The 21,381-nt window shown below is 46.9% G+C and overlaps 1 protein-coding gene across 1 annotated transcript in view; it reads left to right on the top strand.

Moving 5' to 3' along the window:
* The window catches only part of SYT13 (synaptotagmin 13), a 62,363-nt gene that overhangs the window by 24,896 nt on the left and 16,086 nt on the right, over window positions 1–21,381 (top strand). The window contains exons 2-4 of the mRNA XM_073604171.1: window positions 4,367–4,568; window positions 13,918–14,052; window positions 16,346–16,659. Of these exons, the coding sequence (XP_073460272.1) occupies window positions 4,367–4,568; window positions 13,918–14,052; window positions 16,346–16,659 (651 nt within the window). The remainder of the gene's footprint in view (window positions 1–4,366; window positions 4,569–13,917; window positions 14,053–16,345; window positions 16,660–21,381) is intronic.

Genomic DNA, 21,381 nt, shown 5'->3' with positions numbered 1-21,381 from the left:
GGGCGACTTGGGGCGACTTGCATAGACTTCTATGCAGAAGTCGTCTCGCAAGTCGCCCCGGCAGTCGTTTGCAGGTCGCCTCGCTGAGGCGACCTGCAAGTCGTGCCGCCCATGTGTGAACCGAGCCGTAAGGTCTTATATAGACAGGTGTGTGGCTTTCCTAAACAAGTCCAATCAGTATAATCAAACACAGCTGGACTCAAATGAAGGTGTAGAACCATCTCAAGGATGATCAGAAGAAATGGACAGCACCTGAGTTAAATATATGAGTGTCACAGCAAAGGGTCTGAATACTTAGGACCATGTGATATTTCCGTTTTTCTTTTTTAATAAATCTGCAAAAATGTCAACAATTCTGTGTTTTTCTGTCAATATGGGGTGTTGTGTGTACATTAATGAGGGAAAAAATGAACTTAAATGATTTTAGCAAATGGCTGCAATATAACAAAGAGTGAAAAATGTAAGGGGGTCTGAATACTTTCCGTCCCCACTGTAGGTTCTAATTCAGGGGGGAAAAAAAGCGGAATCCTAGAAGACATAAACAGAATATTAGTTGCAAAGAATACATGACCTACCTCCCTTAGATTCACAGAGCCGGAAATTTTCAGGAGGGTCCTCGAGCATCATAATGGTGAGTTCAGTGCTATTACTGTAAAAGCTTTTACACAGCGGGTCCTACAAAACTCTTCTCGCTGCCGAGCAGTTACCAAGCAACATATTCATTGAAGAGGAAGAAAAAACCTGACAGTCTGGGAGCTCTAAATAGGTTCAGACAGCGGTAGAGATCCTGGGTGATCCCTGGGTGATGGGAGCTATTACCGGAAAGTCACACTTCACATCCATCTCAATGGGGCTGTCCTCACTTGTCACCTACAAAGCAGAGCTTGTTGACGGACAATTACTGGAAACCCAACGGACATTGAATTTATTAGAAGCATAGCAAGGTAATCCTGGAGCTTAAAGGAGGCAAACCCAAAGCCCAACTCTAGGCAGTAAAAAAAAAACTACCTTTGCACCCTATCCCCCCCACAATGCAAGGGTTGAATGCTTATTAGGTCTACAGCAGGGGTCTCCAAACTTTCTAAACAGGGGGCCAGCTTACTGTCCTTGAGAATTTAGGGGGGCCAGACTGTGGCCTTTGGGAGTAGGAAAGGTCCCGACATCAGAGGGAAAAAAATGCTCCATCGTTGGTTTCAGCGGGAGGCATTGTACCCTATCATTGGTGTCAGCGGGAGGCATTGTACCCTATCATTGGTGTCAGCGGGAGGCATTGTACCCTATCATTGGTGTCAGCGGGAGGCATTGTACCCTATCATTGGTGTCAGCGGGAGGCATTGTACCCCATCATTGGTGTCAGCGGGAGGCATTGTACCCTATCATTGGTGTCAGCGGGAGGCATTGTACCCTATCATTGGTGTCAGCGGGAGGCATTGTACCCCATCATTGGTGTCATTGGGCCCAATTGTTAGTGTCATTGGGAGGAATTGCCCCATCGTTGGTGTCGTTGTGAGGAATTGTGCCCAATCATTGGTCTCAGTGGGGGGGGGGATATGCCCCATTGTTGGTATTAGTGGATGAAATAGTGCCCCAAAAGCCAGATAACAGCAAGCAAAGGGTCGAATCTGGCCCCTCCAGGCCGCAGTTTGGAGACCACTGTACTAGAGGTATAGCTCCCAACTGTCCCTGATTTCGAGGGACTGTCCCTGATTTGGAACAATGTCCCTCTGTCCCTCATTCCTCCTCATTTGTCCCTCATTTTGGTTTGATCTATATATAGTTGTATATAAAATGCAATATTTATCTATCAATAAGTGTTTCCCAGTGCTAAACCCTTCATCCAATTTCTAAATTGCTGCGTTCGTAAATGTCAAAAGACAATATAAAGGAATAGTAATGGGAAAATAAAGCGATTGTGGGTTTAACAAATTTTTTTTTTTATAGTTCTCCATTAAGGGGGCGTGGCAGGGGGTGTGTCCTATGCCTATATACTTTTGCTAATAGGTGTCCCTCATTCCCATCTCAAAAAGTTGGGAGGTGTGCTAGAGGTAGAGGAATAAACTGTAATACTCACCTTATTCCAGGCTCTCTCCATCTACACCAGTGTTTCTCAACTCCAGTCCTCAAGGCGCCCCCAACAGGCCATGTTTGAGAATTTCCCTCAGATGAAATGGCTGTGGTAATTACTAAGGCAGTGAAATTGATCAAATGCCCTGTGCAAAATAATGGGAAGCCTGAAAACATGACCTGTTGGGGGGGGGGGGGGCGCCTTGAGGACTGGAGTTGAGAAACACTGATCTATGCAACCGGTTTGGCCGGTGGTCACACGTCAATGTCGTCAAGTACAATGCAGAACCAATGGTCGTGCATTGTACAAAAGGACAGCAAGAGCCCACCCAAAACTTGGATCATCAGAGAGGTGAAGTGATAAAAAAAAAAGGTAAATATTTTGGAGCTTAATCTGCTACAACTAAGCTTAACAAGCATTGCAGTGCAGAGGGCTCCACCCCAATCGTTAAATCTAGGGGCGGGGGAACAAAGTGTAATACTTACCCTATTCATCGCTCCAGCTGGCTCCCATAACATTGTGCTACCGATTCCCCGAAGCCTCTTGACCAAGACACCCCTGTCGGCGGGTGCACGCTGATGTGATCAAGTTCAATGCAGAACTGATAGTCTTACCTTGTATATCCGGACAGCACAGAGCTTTGGAGAGAAGTGAAGAGCGCCAGCAGGGCCGTTTTTTTTTTTTTTTCTTCCCAATAAATAGTGGAGTTCAACTTTAACCACTTGACCTCCGAAAGGTTTTACCCCCTTCATGACCAGGCCATTTTTTGCTATTCGGCACTGCACTACTTTAACTAGCAATTGCTCAGCCATGCAAAACTGTGCGCAAATTAATTTTTTTTCATTTTTTTTTTAACACAAACAGATCTTTCTTTTGGCGGTATTTGATCACCACTGTTTTTTTTTAATTTTTATTGTATAAATGAAAAAGGCCAAACATTTTGGGGAAAAAAAAAAAATATTTTTTACTTTCTTTTTTAAAACATATCCAATAAAATCTAATTTCTTCATAAATTCGGGCCAAAATGTTTTCTGCTACATGTCGCAAGCGCTGGCTGCCCCCCCCCCCCCCCCCCCATCCATGTGTCAGGCCCCTTGATCTACATGCAGGGTGGATCAGCAGAGGGCGCGGCGCATGCGCTCCTCTAAACCAGGAAGCACACTGAAACAGACAAGTACGCTGCGGTGTCTGGGGCTGCCACCAGCCAGGAGTTATTGTACTGCTGGCGGTCAGCAAGAGGTTAAAAAAAAAGAAGAGAGCCGATAACCAGCTTCTCTGAAAGGGACATCTACACTGATTATCAGTGCAGTCCCAACAGTGCCCACCAGTGCTGCCAATCTGTGCCCATCAGTGCTTCCTCATCAGTGTCACATATCAGTGCCACCTACCCCTAACCTCCCAACTTTCTGAGATGGGAATGAGGGACACCTATCAGCAAAGTATGCAGGCATAGGACACGCCCCCTTGCCACGCCCCCTTAAAGGAGAATTGTACAAAAAAACAAGATTGGTTAAACCCACAAGTGCTTTTTTTTTTATCACTAATATTCCTTTTTAATTTTTTTTTTTTTCACACAAATACAGCTTTCTAAAATGTTGGAAACAGGTACTTTTTCTCCTTCACTGGTGGGCACTGAGAGGTCGCACTGATGGGCATTGATGGGCACTGATAGGTTGCATTAATGGGCACTGATGGGGCGGCACTGAGGAGGCTGCACTGACAGCGGTGTTCTAACAGATAGTGCCCGCTATAGAGAAGTGCCTGGGATGTACTGCGCATGCGCCGCACGAAACAGCACAACAGCTGATTCTACGATCGGCTGGTGTGACGGCGAGACGGCGCCTGCGCACAATAGCCGACGGAAGAAATTTTTCTGTCAGATTGTGCCTGGTGCTGGCGAAGGCGTGTTCATGTCGGTGAAGGGCGGATTTGTACATGTTTGGGCGGATTTTTAAAGGATGGGCAACTACCAAAGTTGAAAACTTGGCCAAAGGGACCAATCACATCCTTTGTTTTATTTTTGCCAGGGGTGCAAGATAAACGTTGATTGGTCCCTTCATATTGGTCCCTACGGGTGTCAAAAGATAACTACATGTTGCTTAATATACAGAATTTACACTGGGTGATACTATAGATACCTAAAGCTAAAACCAACATGGGACCTACAAACTGTCATTTCTATAAGTTACGGGTACAGGGACACTTTTGACTGCATAACATCAATTTTTTATTATTATTATTTTTTTTATATTGCAGCACTTTTTTGTATCTCAATCTTTCTTCTCTTCTCTTCTCTCTCAGATGAATGTTTATAAATGCACGGAGCCGGTCCAGCCCCAGGCAAAGCTCCGCTTCCCTCACGTCATCTCCTCCAAGCAGACATCTCCGGAGATCGTTAATTGCAGGGATCGCTCTTTGAAGGCAGCGGGAAGCGATGAGATGGATGCAAATGAGGATGCAGAAAACCCGACACTGACAACGATTTCAGGAGCGCTGATATCAGGTAAAGATCAATAAGGGCCCTTAAAGTTGAATTCCATGCAAAAAAAAAAAAAAACTTTCATCTATATACAGTATACAATGGAGCTATGTTTGTTCACATCAAACGCAAATGTTACCTTGTAAAAGTAGTAGTGACATCATCACTGTGCTGTACATAGCATGAGCAGACAGTAGAGTTGTGGGAGGGGCCTGGAAGGCTCCACCCACTACAGGCTGCCTGCAGAAAACTACAGGAGGGGGCGGAGATAGGGTTGCCACCTTTTCTTCAAGTCAAACCCGAGCACTTTAGAGGAGAACAGCAATTTTTTTTTGTAGTATAAACTTTACATATATTTTGCGATTAAACAACATTTCTAATCATATAAAGTTAATCACAAGAGTCCCCCTTTACATCAGAGTCTGCAGAGTTCCCCTTTTATTTCTGAATCTACAGAGTTCCCCTTTTGCAGCTGAATCCGCAGAGTTCCCCTTTTATTTCTGAATCTACAGAGTTCCCCTTTTACATCTGAATCTGTAGAGTTCGCTTTTTACATCTGAATCCACAGAGTTCCTCTTTTACATCTGAATCCGCAGAGTTCGCTTTTTATATCTGAATCCACAGAGTTCCCCTTTTGAATCTGAATCCGCAGAGTTCCCCTTTTGCAGCTGAATCCACAGTTCTCCTTTTACATCTGAAGTGATAGAGTTCTCCTTTTGAATCTGAATCCGCAGAGTTCTCCTTTTGAATCTGAATCCACAGAGTTCTCCTTTTACATCTGAATCCACAGAGTTCTCCTTTTGAATCTGAATCCACAGAGTTCTCCTTTTACATCTGAATCTGCAAAGTTCTCTTTTTGAATCTGAATCCGCAGAATTCCCCTTTTGAATCTGAATCCGCAGAGTTCCCCTTTTGCAGCTGAATCCACAGTTCTCCTTTTACATCTGAATCCGCAGAGTTCTCCTTTTACATCTGAATCCGCAGAGTTCCCCTTTTGAATCTGAATCCGCAAAGTTCTCCTTTTACATCTAAATCCCCAGTTCTCCTTTTAAATCTGAATCCACAGAGTTCTCCTTTTAAATCTGAATCCACAGAGTTCTCCTTTTAAATCTGAATCCACAGCTTTCTCCTTTTAAATCTGAATCCGCAGAGTTCCCCTTTTACATCTGAATCTGTAGAGTTCGCTTTTTACATCTGAATCCGCAGAGTTCCTCTTTTACATCTGAATCCGCAGAGTTTGCTTTTTATATCTGAATCCACAGAGTTCCCCTTTTGAATCTGAATCCGCAGAGTTCCCCTTTTGCAGCTGAATCCACAGTTCTCCTTTTACATCTGAAGTCATAGAGTTCTCCTTTTACATCTGAATCCACAGAGTTCTACTTTTGAATCTGAATCCGCAGAGTTCTCCTTTTGAATCTGAATCCGCAGAGTTCTCCTTTTGAATCTGAATCCACAGAGTTCTCCTTTTAAATCTGAATCCACAGAGTTCTCCTTTTACATCTGAATCTGCAGAGTTCTCCTTTTGAATCTGAATCCACAGAGTTCTCCTTTTACATCTGAATCCGCAGAGTTCTCCTTTTACATCTGAATCCGCAGAGTTCCCCTTTTGAATCTGAATCCGCAAAGTTCTCCTTTTAACTCTAAATCCCCAGTTCTCCTTTTAAATCTGAATCCACAGAGTTCTCCTTTTAAATCTGAATCCACAGCTTTCTCCTTTTAAATCTGAATCCACAGAGTTCTCCTTTTACATCTGAATCCACAGAATTTCCCCTTTATATCTGAGTTTGCAGAGTTCCAACTACACTGTAAGGGGGGACTTTGCAGACTCTGATGTAAGGGAGAGCTCTGGGGACTCTGGTGTAAAGGGGAACGCTGATGTAAGGGGTGCATTGAGATCCCTGATTTACCTTTGTGTACTCACTCAGAGGCAGGAGAGAGAAGGGGGGAGACTTCAGATACAGGGATGGATGGTGAGCTCACTCACCCCTTGGCAGTCAGCACCTCTCATCCAGATGTATCTGAGGGTGCTGGACTTCAAATTCCCCACCGCCACTTTCCTTTTCTGAGGCACAGCGCCGGGGATTGGAATGTGGTTAGACAATGAGGGGGAGGGGCGGGAGGAAGAGGAGCAGACCGAGCCCTCTCTCCTCTCCTGTCTGTGTGGGGGGTGTGGATTGTTAGTGTTGTTAGTGTTGGCTTTGGGCAGCATGAAACTGAGTGTAACAGACACTCTCAGCTTAGACAACTGCAGCCAGCAACCCTGCTGGGAAGCCATAGTCCAGTCTAAATAATGTGTCCGAGTTTCAGGCAGTCTGAAACCCGGACACATGATTCAAAACCCCAACTGTCCGGGTGAATCCCTGCAGGGCTTTTTTTCAGCGGGAACGCGGGGGGAACGCAGTTCCAGCACCCCCAGCACTGAATGTATGTATTGGAAAGGGGTGCTGGAGGGTCTATTGAGGCTTGCTGCTGGGGTATCTATTATCGCTGGTGGGGATCTGTTTTGGGGTGGGTGTCTATTGTTGCTGGGGAAGTCTACTGTTGCTGGTGGGGGGGGTCTTATCTTGCTGGGGGGTCAATTGTTGCTGGGTGGGATCTACTGTTGAGGGAGAGGTCTATTGTTGCTGGCTGCTGGAGAGTCTCATTGATGCTGGCTGCTGAGAAATCTGTTACTTCTGCTAGGGGTCTATTGTTGCTGGGGTGGTATTTTGTTGTGGGGGTCCATGGTTGCTAAGGGAAAGTCTTTTGTTGTGTGGGGGGGGTCCATTGTTGCTAAGGGAAAGTCTTTTGTTGTGTGGGGGGGTCCACTGTTGCTGGGGGGAAGTCTTTTGTTGTGTGGGGGGTCCACTTTTGCTGGGGGGGAAGTCTTTTGTTGTGTGGGGGGGAAGTCTTTTGTTGTGTGGGGGGTCCATTGTTGCTGGGGGGAAGTATTTTGTTGCGTGGGGGGTCCATTGTTGCTGGGGGGAAGTCTTTTGTTGTGTGGGGGGGGGGGGTCCACTGTTGCTGGGGGGAAGTCTTTTGTTGTGCGGGGGGGTCCACTGTTGCTGGGGGGAAGTCTTTTGTTGTGTGGGGGGTCCACTGTTGCTGGGGGGGAAGTCTTTTGTTGTGTGGGGGGAAAGTCTTTTGTTGAGTGGGGGGTCCATTGTTGCTGGGGGAAGTCTTTTGTTGTGTGGGGGGGTCCATTGTTGCTGGGGGGAAGTCTTTTGTTGTGTGGGGGGGTCCATTGTTGCTGGGGGGAAGTATTTTGTTGTGTGGGGGGTCCATTGTTGCTGGGGGGAAGTCTTTTGTTGTGTGGGGGGGGTCCACTGTTGCTGGGGGGAAGTCTTTTGTTGTGTGGGGGGTCCATTGTTGCTGGGTGGAAAGTCTTTTGTTGTGTGGGGGGTCCACTGTTGCTGGGGGGAAGTCTTTTGTTGTGTGGGGGGGTCCACTGTTGCTGGGGGGAAGTCTTTTGTTGTATGGGGGGTCCATTGTTGCTGGGGGGAAGTATTTTGTTGTGTGGGGGGTCCATTGTTGCTGGGGGGAAGTCTTTTGTTGTGTGGGGGGGTCCACTGTTGCTGGGGGGAAGTCTTTTGTTGTGTGGGGGGTCCACTGTTGCTGGGGGGAAGTCTTTTGTTGTGTGGGGGGTCCACTGTTGCTGGGGGGGGAAGTCTTTTGTTGTGTGGGGGGGAAGTCTTTTGTTGTGTGGGGGGTCCATTGTTGCTGGGGGGAAGTCTTTTGTTGTGTGGGGGGTCCATTGTTGCTGGGGGAAAGTCTTTTGTTGTGTGGGGGGTCCATTGTTGCTGGGGGGAAGTATTTTGTTGTGTGGGGGGTCCATTGTTGCTGGGGGGAAGTCTTTTGTTGTGTGGGGGGGTCCACTGTTGCTGGGGGGAAGTCTTTTGTTGTGTGGGGGGTCCATTGTTGCTGGGGGGAAGTCTTTTGTTGTGTGGGGGGAAAGTCTTTTGTTGTGTGGGGGGGTCCACTGTTGCTGGGGGGAAGTCTTTTGTTGTGTGGGGGGGGTCCACTGTTGCTGGGGGGAAGTCTTTTGTTGTGTGGGGGGTCCATTGTTGCTGTGGGGAAGTATTTTGTTGTGTGGGGGGTCCACTGTTGCTGGGGGGGAAGTCTTTTGTTGTGTGGGGGGTCCACTGTTGCTGGGGGGAAGTCTTTTGTTGTGTGGGGGGTCCATTGTTGCTGGGGGGAAGTCTTTTGTTGTGTGGGGGGTCCATTGTTGCTGGGGGGAAGTCTTTTGTTGTGTGGGGGGTCCATTGTTGCTGGGGGGGAAGTCTTTTGTTGTGTGGGGGGTCCACTGTTGCTGGGGGGAAGTCTTTTGTTGTGTGGGGGGTCCATTGTTGCTGGGGGGAAGTCTTTTGTTGTGTGGGGGGTCCATTGTTGCTGGGGGGAAGTCTTTTGTTGTGTGGGGGGTCCATTGTTGCTGGGGGGGAAGTCTTTTGTTGTGTGGGGGGTCCACTGTTGCTGGGGGGGAAGTCTTTTGTTGTGTGGGGGGTCCATTGTTGCTGGGGGGGAAGTCTTTTGTTGTGTGGGGGGTCCATTGTTGCTGGGGGGAAGTCTTTTGTTGTGTGGGGGGTCCACTGTTGCTGGGGGGAAGTCTTTTGTTGTGTGGGGGGTCCATTGTTGCTGGGGGGGAAGTCTTTTGTTGTGTGGGGGGTCCATTGTTGCTGGGGGGGAAGTATTTTGTTGTGTGGGGGGGTCTATTGTTGCTGGGGGGGAAGTCTTTTGTTGTGTGGGGGGTCCATTGTTGCTGGGGGGAAGTCTTTTGTTGTGTGGGGGGGTCCATTGTTGCTGGGGGGGAAGTCTTTTGTTGTGTGGGGGGTCCACTGTTGCTGGGGGGAAGTCTTTTGTTGTGTGGGGGGGTCCATTGTTGCTGGGTGGAAAGTCTTTTGTTGTGTGGGGGGTCCACTGTTGCTGGGGGGAAGTCTTTTGTTGTGTGGGGGGGGGTCCACTGTTGCTGGGGGGAAGTCTTTTGTTGTGTGGGGGGGGTCCACTGTTGCTGGGGGGAAGTCTTTTGTTGTGTGGGGGGGTCCACTGTTGCTGGGGGGAAGTCTTTTGTTGTGTGGGGGGTCCACTGTTGCTGGGGGGGGAAGTCTTTTGTTGTGTGGGGGGTCTATTGTTGCTGGGGGGGAAGTCTTTTGTTGTGTGGGGGGTCCACCCACCTGTTTGGCTTGCAGTGCAACAGCCCGCCTGTGTTTTTTGTGCATTTAGGTGAGTCACATTTAGGGCGGCCCATTCATTTGAATGGGCTGGCCTACATGCGACAAGTACACAAAGAAGCGCTGACACCTTTTTATAAATTGCATCACGCTACAGTGCATGGCAGTAAGTTACCAGCGCATGTGCGTTGACTGGTGCGTTTGGGATGCCATTAAGAATAAATAGAAGCTGACAAAACCTTGGGCGTTGCATAAGTGTATACCTCCCAACTTTCTGAGATGGGAATGAGGGACACCTATCAGCAAAAGTATGCAGGCACAGGACACACCCCTGGCCACGCCCCCCCTTAAAGGAGAATTGTACAAAAAAACAAGATTGGTTAAACCCACAAGTGCTTATTTTACCACTACTATTCCTTTATATTGGCATTTGGAATTTACATACACAGCAATTTAGAAATCAGATGAAAGGTTTAGCACTGGGAAACAATTTTTCGATAGATTAAAAAGTGCATTTTATATACAACTATATAGATCAGACCAAAATGAGGGAAAAATAAGGAGGAATGAGGGACAGAGGGACATTGCTCCAAATCAGGGACAGTCCCTCGAAATCAGGGAGAGTTGGGAGGTATGTAAGTGTGAATGGGGACTAAGATAATATAACTCCATTGGATATACATTGTATCCAAATATAAAGGCAAAAGGTTCCAGGACTCCTCTTTGGGTTGAATTGCTGGAATAGCTTGTTTCTTTTTTTCTTTGCGGCAGAATGCATTTCGAAAGGATACTCAGACAATGATTTTCCTTGTTTACTACACTGATCATTTACACTGAGGATTCTTTTATGTTCACTATATACAATAAGACAAATGTACAGTGTAGTTTTCATGCACTTTACTCCAACGTTCTACAGCAAAAAAAAAAAGATCAACCGGCCTAAGGCTACCTATTACTACTACAGTATGTATTTACCGTACACGGCAGGGATCACAGCAGCTTTCCTTGATGTATTTGATTGTTTTTTGTGATCAAAAGCTGGTTGAAAGTGAATGAAACTGCTAGGAAATTGCCTGTGGGTACGGCCAGTACATATGGTGAGTACTTACATCATCATCCTTAAATAGGAGCTACAGTCTTCTATCCAAAATTGTCATAAAGCATCCTTGGGATTCTTGTGACTTGCAGCATCTAATGTGGATATTCCTACTGTATACCCGTCCATATAGTATGAACCTGTAAAATCTTTCATTATATATTTCCCCTGGGTATTCTGTCAGCAGCCATTGCAGATATGGGCACCCGAAGCCCGCTCCTATGCATTTCTGCAGTTTCTGCTCCCTGCTGCTCTGACCCACGTCCCGGCCTCTGGGTAGGGATCTCCTGTCTTCCGGGTGGAGCTCTCAACTACTGTTAGGCCCTTGATTATAAAAGGTGTGCATCCCTGCCCACTCAGTCTGCTGGTCTCCGGAAAGACCTGGAGAAGGGTTAGGTGGCGGCCCGTCCATTATGGTGGGCGCCGCCACCTCTATCCGCGCCACCTCCTATATGGTTATTGGATAGATTCATGTATATGAATCTATTCACGGCTGCCACGGCCATCACCTATTCATGGAAAAGAAAGATATCACCGCTCCAGGAGGACAAGCAGGTGGTGAACCTCTTTCCTGGTTCGGAAGCCACCTCCTATTCATGCGTCTGGGCCCTTTCAGGATGGCGGGCGCATGAGGGGTGTTTTTTTTTTTTTAAGCACCTGATTAGAGCCATAGGCTCTAATAGGCTTCAAAATAGGGTGGACTCTGAGTGCAGAGCACCCAGGTGTGTTAGAAAAGCAGATGAATATTCGCTTTTCTAACACTGTATCGCCTCTCCGCCAATCAGGAGGCGTGGGTCTGATACCCATTTCTCGGTTGGCTGAAAAGTCAGGCGATCCTATTGGACACCTAGGAGGAGGGGAGTAGATGCACGGTGGAAGCCGCCGTGATCTCAGAAGAGAAGAGGACACAGGAGATGCTGCCAGATGCCTGTCGCAGCCTGAGCCCCTGCCCGATGTGCCCATCGTTCCCCACCGCCGTGTGCCCACCAATCCCCACCGCCGATGGGGTAAGTGCCGTTGGACCGGCAGACGAGGGGGGAAGGTGCCCCCCCCCCCCAACAAAAAAACACCAGCTGCCACTGGTTAGAGGCTTAATCCCTCCCAAGACTCTTTGAAGTCTCTGAACTCCGGAATCCAATCTGGGAATTACAACACTGGGAGTAGAAATGAAAGACCAGTTTTCCCTGCCTAAAACCATTCTGGAGCCCCTCATTCTGTATTTGTGAGAATCCTGTGTGCCTTTTAGCAGCAAATATAGTGTGTGTGTGTATATATATCATTTTTTTTTTCTTGAGTTGCTGATGGATGATTCAGCTTACTACAAACTTAAAACCCATGTCACGGTGGACTCACAATGTAATTATCGTTTCTATAACAACCTCAATAAAGGATGAGAAAAGCATAACTCGTCATAAGTGATCTCCACAGTCCTCTAGTTGTGGAGTGTCGGCTGTTTTCGGTATGTTGTATAGTGTTGGAGTGAGAAGAGAGCTGTACCAATATAATTGGCCGTGACTCATCCCGGAGATGTCTGTAGATTGTATGTATGTAGGACACATGTCATCACTCATCATGTGCTGTACACGGGATGTCAACTGTCACCAGGACTCATCTGCATCCAAATCATCAGGATCTGTAATAGGAATCTCTCCTTGAGTAAAATATATATAAAAGACCAAAATACATGGGAGATCAATCAAGCTGAGTGTTTTACATGATACATAGGAAATCTATCCATCCATCTATCCTTTGTATCCATCCAAATCGTATTAATCATTCGATCAAATAAATAAATTAATCAACCAGTGAAATCTATCCATCTTTAATTATCTATTTATCTGCTCAATCTTTTTTATGTATCCAAATCTTATCAATCATTCAATCAACGTACCAATCAATCAATGAAATCCTATCTATCTATCTATCTATCTATCTATCTATCTATCTATCTATCTATCTATCTATCTATCTATCTATCTATCTATCTATCTATCTATCTATCTATCTATCTATCTCTGTCTGTCTACCGGTATCTATCCAGGGGCGTACTGACCATTCGGGCACTCGGACACTGGCCGAGGGCCCCATGCCACTAAGGGGCCCCATCAGGGTTGTCAGCCTCAATAAAACCAGGGACAGTATGTAAAAATCTGTGTTTTTTTAAAAATCCCAAGATTATAACTGCCCCGCCTCTCCAGTACCTTTTCAGTGTGTGTGTGTGTATACTGTGTGTGTATACTGTGTGTGTATATTGTGTGTCTGTGTGTGTATACTGTGCAGCCCCATAATCTATTGCCTGGGGGCCCTTTAATCTCCTATTGCCCGGGGGTCCCATAATCTCCTATTGTCTGGGGGCCCTTTAATCTCCTATTGCCTGGGGGCCCTTTATTCTCCTATTGCCCGGGGGTCCCATAATCTCCTATTGTCTGGGGGCCCTTTAATCTCCTATTGCCTGGGGGCCCTTTATTCTCCTATTGCCCGGGGGTCCCATAATCTCCTATTGTCTGGGGGCCCTTTAATCTCCTATTGCCTGGGGGCCCTTTAATCTCCTATTGCCCGGGGGTCCCATAATCTCCTATTGTCTGGGGGCCCTTTAATCTCCTATTGCCTGGGGGCCCTTTAATCTCCTATTGCCCGGGGGTCCCATAATCTCCTATTGTCTGGGGGCCCTTTAATCTCCTATTGCCTGGGGGCCCTTTATTCTCCTATTGCCCGGGGGTCCCATAATCTCCTTTTGCCTGGGGGCCCCATAACCTCCTATTGCCTGGGGTCCCATAATCTCCTATTGCCCGGGGGTCCCATAATCTCCTATTGCCTGGGGGCCCCATAATCTCCTATTGCCTGGGGGCCCTTTAATCTCCTATTGCCCGGGCGCCCCATAATCGACTATTGCCTGGGGGCCCCATAATCTGCTATTGCCTGGGGGCCCTTTAATCTCCTATTGCCCGGGCGCCCCATAATCGACTATTGCCTGGGGGCCCCATAATCTGCTATTGCCTGGGGGCCCTTTAATCTCCTATTGCCCGGGGGGCCCCATAATCTCCTATTGCCCGGGGGCCCCATGAGTTGTCAGTCCACCCCTGTATCTATCTATCAAATATCTATTGATCTCCTATCATCTGTCTATCTACAGATCAGTGTGTGAACACTCCCTCTTCTGACAATGAAGATTTGGAGAAGGTGAACAGCCCCCATCATGTACCGAAGCTGCGTTACTCCCTTGGATATGACCGTCAGACAGCCGAGCTCTGTGTGTCTTTCCTGGAAGGTGAGGCCTTCATGTATTTTAGGCTCTGATTAGTTCATATCAAAACTGCTAATATGGTAGCAAAAAAAAAAAAAAGTTTTGAACATTCTATTTTTTCCTAAACCCTGATTGGATGTTTTAGGGAACAAAGCAGTTCTGGGTATATATATTGGCTAATAGAGGAATCGACATGGATTAGCGAACTATCTTTAAAGCACATCTAAATCCAATAACAATGTTCTGTTCAAATGCAGCTTTATGCATTGTCATTCCTCCTTAGACCCAGTCCGTCCAGACTGTATGGTCATCTGCTAACTTGGCACTATCCACAGGCAGATTAACTCTTATAAAAGACACAGATGTTGTGTCCAATGCAGTTTTACTTAATTGCAGCACCGAGGATGCTTCTTTCTGGTCTTTTGAACTGTAAGAAAACCATAACCTTCCTAATAAGAATGGATGAACAGTCGGGGCCGAGCGTACGTTTGGCCTGAACATCGCCAGTTTGGGTGTTTGCTGAACACCCTAATTTTCTGTGTGCTCGGCGGGATGTTCGCCAAGCGAGTGCACAGTCAATAGGTTGTTAAGGAGCGGGGCCGGGAAGCCGGCTGCCACGTCCTTAACAACGGATGAGTCATCAGCTGTCAGCGGGTTTCCCCACTGACAGCTGAATGAAAAAAAAAATATTGCCGAATTTGCCAGAAATAGAAAATGTAAATAAAAAAAATGCGTGAGGGTCCCCCCCCCCCCAACCCTTACCAGGCTCTTTGGGCCTGGTATAGATTTTGAGGGGAACCCCATGCCAATTTTTTTATTTAATGGTGTAGGGTTCCCCCCAAAATTCATACTAGACCCTTATTCGAGCATGCAGCCTGGCAGGCCAGGAAAGGTGGGGGGAAGCGAGCCTCCCTCCTAAACCATACCAGGCCACATGCCCTCAACATGGAGGAGGTGCTTTGGACAAGTGCCTGGGAGGTGGTTGTGGGGGTCTGCGGGCGGGGGGCTTATCGGAATCTGGAAGGCCCACAGATCCTGGCTACCCCTACGCAAATGAGTATGGGGTATATTGTACCCCTACTCATTCACCAAAAAAGTGTCAATAATAAATAAAGACAGGTGGCAGTCCTTTATTAAAAAAAATTTTAAATAAAAAAAAAAATGTCCCCCGATGTAGATCCATCGTCAATCACGACGCCCGCCGCACCGCTGGACCCGACAAAAGAAAAAAAATCAAAAAACGCTCTACCCTTAAAGGATAACCGCCGAATGCCTGCTCCACCTTGTGACAGTTCTTAAATAGGTAAGGGGTGGGGTCTCCTAGCGACGTCACCCGGTGGCACCGCCCCATGCTGGGTCAGTGACGCCACAAGGGGGCGGTGCCACCAGGTGAGCTCACCAAGTTTATGAACTGTCACAGGCATTCAGCGATTGCGAGTAATGAGGTTTAAGAGCGTTTCGCAATATGAGCTATTTTTTTTTTTTTTAAATCCTGACTCGCTTTGCGAGCGTTGTCTCGCAAGAGGAGCAGGATTCAAGCTGCTGGGGTGTGCAGTACCGCATTTAGCCAGAAGTGCGGGGGGGGTGCCGGTGACTCTCAGAAGCACTCGGATATGCTCAGAGATGCTCGTAGATATTCAGAAACACTCCCAATCACGATATCCCCGCACCTCTGGCCACATGCGGTACTACATAGACTGTTCCCGAGTGTCTCTGATTGTCTCCGAGTGTTTCCGAGTGTCTCTGGCGCCCCCCGCACCTCTGGCCACATGCGGTACTGAAAGACAAGCAGTGACTGTGGAACAGATTATCTGATTTTCCATTATTTCCTATGGGGAAACTCGCTTTGATATACGAGTGCTTTGGATTAAAGCATTCTTCTGGAACAAATTATGCTCGTAATCCAAGGTTTTACTGTATATTGCAGCTTGCCAGTCCTTAGATGGGGTGGCTGCATTTGTTTTCTCTTTTCGGGCAAATAATATTTTCAGCAAGTACAGAAAATGCCTGTTGATCCTGCCAGAAATCCAAAAAAATACATGAAATGGGAAAGAACAAACCAAAAAAATTTTATATATTGCAGCTTACTAGTCCTTAGATGTGGTGGCTGTATTAGTTTTACCTTTTCAGGGTCACCAGGTAACAATAAGGGTGGGGGGGGGGTCAGAAAAATAAAACTTTGTTTTTGGGTTTAGATTTGCTCAAAAAATATCAAAACAAGAAATAATAAAAAATAAAAATAATAAAAATAAAAAATAATCGTAAAAGACATTTGAACATCAAACATCAAACATCCTCCTGTTGTCCTGTGATTAAGCTGTAGGTGTGCTGCTGCCTGGAGAGGAGGATTCTGGGAGTCACTGCTACGTTATGGGCACACTGAAGAAGCAGGGCGGACGGACGGAGGCGCAGACCGCCTTGGTGAAAAGATCGGCGCACACCGTCTGGGAAGAAGCTCTGTTGTTCCCCCTACAGGAGGAGGACCGAGCCCAAGCCACGCTGACCCTCACCCTGCGCAACTGCGACCGATTCTCCAGGCACCAGGTGGCCGGGGAGATCACCCTGAGCCTGGCCAATGTCGGCATACCGTTTGGCACGGCGCGATGGGTGGATCTCAGGGCAGCCGAAAAGGTGAGAGCAACAGCAGTACCTCAAGAGCCAAGGTCTAGACCAGTGGTGGTCAACTGACTCAGTATAGAGAGTCTCAAGTGTGGCCCCTGATGCCACCAAAGGCCCGCAGATAATATTTAGTGAATGTAATACTATAGAAGGCTGTCAGAGACTGCAGACATGATACAGGAGATGGTCAGAGACTGCAGACATGCTACAGGAGATGATCAGAGACTGCAGACATGATACAGGAGATGGTCAGAGACTGCAGACAAAGTACAGGAGATGGTCAGAGACTGCAAACATGATAGAAGAGATGGTCAGAGACTGCAGACATGATAGAAGAGATGGTCAGAGACTGCAGACATGATACAAGAGATGGTCAGAGACTGCAGATATGATACAAGAGATGGTCAGAGACTGCAGACATGATACAAGAGATGGTCAGAGACTGCAGACATGATACAAGAGATGGTCAGAGACTGCAGACATGATAGAAGAGATGGTCAGAGACTATAGACATGATACAAGAGATGGTCAGAGACTGTAGATATGATACAGGAGATGGTCAGAGACTGCAGACATGATAGAAGAGATGGTCAGAGACTGCAGACATGATACAAGAGATGGTCAGAGACTGTAGACATAATACAAGAGATGGTCAGAGACTGCAGGCATGATAGAAGAGATGGTCACAGACTGCAGACATGATAGAAGAGATGGTCACAGACTGCAGACATGATACAGGAGATAGTCAGTTTAATACAAGAGATGGTCAGAGATTGTTATCATTTTGTGTGACAATTTATATTACTTTTGGCGAAAATAAAAAGAACAAAAGAGAATGGACAGCACAGAAAAAAGTAAGATAGTGTGGAAGACGTAAACCAACCCATTTCACTACTAGAAGTCAATCTAAAGAATCTTTTTCATAAGTACCAAAACATAGAATTTCATTTCTGACTGCTGCTTCCTTCCTTTGATTTCCTGACACCAAGAGAAAAAAAGGTGACAGGGAGGGGGGCTCCGGCATGCAGCCTGTGATTGGAAGCCTCAGCTCTGTTCTGATGTGTTGTGTGAGGGGGGTGGGGTGTGTCCCTTCCCTCCAATCACCTCTCAAAGCTCTCCTCACTGAGCTCTGCAGAGTAACTTCAGCTCCCACAGCTCAGACAAGCTGTATAAATTAAAATAAAATAAACAGGTGCAACGTATGTAGGATGATTTGTTTCATCTCTGTGTATCAGCTGAAGCCAGTCACTTCACTGATTATATATGTAATGATTTACAACCACTTTAAGCTTTGACAATAAAACCTGGAAGCTGATTGGTTACTATGTAGAGCTGCACCAGATTGTGAATTCTCCGGGTTTAGTAAATCTCCCCCCCCCTATGGAGTTACATTGGAGGATTTCAGCAGCTTCTTGTTTGAAAACAAGATCCTTTGTTTGGGTGAGAATGAAGCTCTTTGTATTCAGAACAAAACTGTCATCATCAGGGAAGAGTTCACATTATACGGCATTTAGGCGTGAGTAATAAATTCAATCAGCAAAGTTATCACAGCGGAGAGAAGAGCGGAGAGAAGAGCGGAGAGAAGAGCGGAGGTGCCTCCATCACAAACAATAAAAATACCGCCGCAGAATAATTACGTCCGATGCCGCCTATATTTAGCAACAGACGTCATTGTAGCAATCGCTAACTCACACCCGTGATTTGTCATATCCATCCGCTGTGCAGCAATCGCTGTGCGGGAGACGGAGGATTAGAAGTTCTAATGCCAGGAACTACAAGGAAGCCATGTTTAACCCCTTCAATTCTGGGCACTTTTACCCCCTTCCTGCCCAGGACAATTTTCAGCTTTTAGCGCTGTCGCACTTTGAATGCCAATTGTGCGGTCGTACAACACTGCACCCAAACTAAATTTTTCCCACCCCTTGTCCCGGCCCTGCAGGTGATACACAGAGATGAAACAAATACTCCCATATAAGTTGTACCTGTCTATCTGCAGCCATCTCTTCTCTACAGCCATTTTAATTGCAGAAATTATACAGTTTGTCTGAGATTTCAGAAAACGGGGCAAAGCTCAGTGAAAAGCGCTCTATGAGCTGATTGGAGGGGAAGGAACACCCCCCCCCCTCCCCCTCCACATGGCACACAGGAACAGAGCTGAGGCTGTCAATCAGCTGGGGGTCCCTCCGCTGTCACCTTTTTTTCTCTTGGTGTCAGGAAAACTTGTCAGAAGTGACTCATGCTGATAGCAGAGGAAGGAGGCAGCAGACAGAAATGAGACTTAGTGCTCTGGATTGAGACACATACACACTATAGAGGGATATGCTTTGTTCATATTTCATGTCTGAGGTTTACAACTAAAGATTTTCTCACCTAAAGTTCGGGTCATAGGCGAGAATGACGTACCCGGACCCCGCTAGGCGCAGGAACGCTCACTCTGGGGATCAGTGAGGTGTTTCTGCACATGTGCGCTGTCCATCAAACTGCCTCCTGGGGTTTCTACGTCACTCATCCCAGGGGGCGGATTGCGGAATTCCGCACATGTGCAGAAGCAGCACAGGTGTCTGTCAGTTCACTGGCAGGGGTCCACACAGTGTGCATGCGCATGCGCAAGGGGCCCTTAGACCTGGCAAAGACCTGCACATGTGACAGGAATGAATTCAAGATGGCGGCGCCAGTGAGGCGCAGAGTAGGGAGTGCTTTCCACTTTCACTTTTTACCAAAGTCTCCCAGCTGGTAAAAAAATAGAAACACGATTTTAAAAATTCCCACAATTCTGTTTGGGGAGGGAGGGGTGTTAAAATGGAACTAACTCTCTTTTGGGAATTACTTTCCGCTTTAACTTTTTTTTCCCCAAAGTCTTCTGGCTGGTCAAGTGACATGCTGGCCCCTCTTCAGCTCATGATCTTCTCCATTGGTGGGAGGATATGCATAGAACGGCACTGATCTGATGATGTCAGCGACAGCGCTGTATGAATATACTACACATAAAGGGTGCTCCTTGGGGGCGGGTTCTCTATCATTCAAAGTATTCTCAGTCTTGTGGCTTGAATGATATTGTTGTTTTTGAGGTTGAATGATGAGAAGACCGAGGGCATCTTGTGGCAGAATAGGAGTACTGCGGGGGGGTAGGATTGCAGATTACAGGTGAGCAGCCTTTTTCAAACTGTTTAACAGGAGGAGCCCTTAAAATAGCTTTCGGGTCTCAGGGGACCCCTGTCAATAATTACTATATCTACAGATCTCTGTACATTAGTGTAATCAATAAGTTGAAGCTTAAGAATCAATAAACAAATAAGGAATTTAGCGTATTTGACACCCAGTGCTACTCTGTATAGTACACAATTATTTTTTTTAGCAATTATTAAATTATACAAATAATAATGGGAAGAAAGGAAATGCTGATAGTGAAAATTGTAGTGTTCCCTCACATTGGTGGTCAGGAAAGAGCCTCCTTACATTGGTGGTCAGAAAAGCTTCCCCTTACATTGGTGGTCAGGAAAGAGCCTCCTTACATTGGTGGGCAGGAAAGAGCCTCCTTATATTAGTGGTCAGGAAAGACCCTCTTTGCATTGGTGGTCAGGAAAGAGCCTCCTTACATTGGTGGTCAGGAAAGCTCCTCCTTACATTGGTGGTCAGGAAAGAGCCTCCTTACATTGGTGGTCAGGAAAGAGCCTCCTTACATTGGTGGTCAGGAAAGAGCCTCCTTACATTGGTGGTCAGGAAAGAGCCTCCTTACATTGGTGGTCAGAAAAGAGCCTCCTTACATTGGTGGTCAGGAAAGAGCCTCCTTATATTAGTGGTCAGGAAATCTCCCCCTTACATTGGTGGTCAGGAAAGAGCCTCCTTACATTGGTGGTCAGGAAAGAGCCTCCTTACATTGGTGGTCAGGAAAGAGCCTCCTTACATTGGTGGTCAGGAAAGAGCCTCCTTACATTGGTGGTCAGGAAAGAGCCTCCTTACATTGGTGGTCAGGAAAGAGCCTCCTTACATTGGTGGTCAGGAAATCTCCCCCTTACATTGGTGGTCAGGAAAGAGCCTCCTTACATTAGTGGTCAGGAAAGAGCCTCCGTACATTGGTGGTCAGGAAAGCTTCCCCTTACATTGGTGGTCAGGAAAGAGCCTTCGTACATTGATGGTCAGGAAAGCTTCCCCTTACATTGGTGGTCAGGAAAGAGCCTCCTTACATTGGTGGTCAGGAAAGCTCCCCCTTACATTGGTGGTCAGGAAAGAGCCTCCTTACATTGGTGGTCAGGAAAGAGCCTCCTTACATTAGTGGTCAGGAAAGAGCCTCCTTACATTGGTGGTCAGGAAAGCTCCCCCTTACATTGGTGGTCAGGAAAGAGCCTCCTTACATTGGTGGTCAGGCAAGAGCCTCCTTACATTAGTGGTCAGGAAAGCTTCCCCTTACATTGGTGGTCAGGAAAGAGCCTTCGTACATTGATGGTCAGGAAAGCTTCCCCTTACATTGGTGGTCAGGAAAGAGCCTTCGTACATTGATGGTCAGGAAAGCTTCCCCTTACATTGGTGGTCAGGAAAGAGCCTTCGTACATTGATGGTCAGGAAAGCTTCCCCTTACATTGGTGGTCAGGAAAGAGCCTCCTTACATTGGTGGTCAGGAAAGCTCCCCTTTACATTGGTGATTGTAAGGGATCATTTTTTTTATAACAAACATGTCCTACTTACGTCCATTGTGCAGCTCGTTTTGCACAGAGTGGCCCCGATCCTCGTCTTCTG

This window comes from Aquarana catesbeiana, linkage group LG11, assembly GCF_042186555.1.
Source record: "Aquarana catesbeiana isolate 2022-GZ linkage group LG11, ASM4218655v1, whole genome shotgun sequence".
Classification (NCBI taxonomy): Eukaryota; Metazoa; Chordata; class Amphibia; order Anura; family Ranidae; genus Aquarana; species Aquarana catesbeiana.
This window is presented reverse-complemented; position numbering and strand designations above follow the sequence as displayed.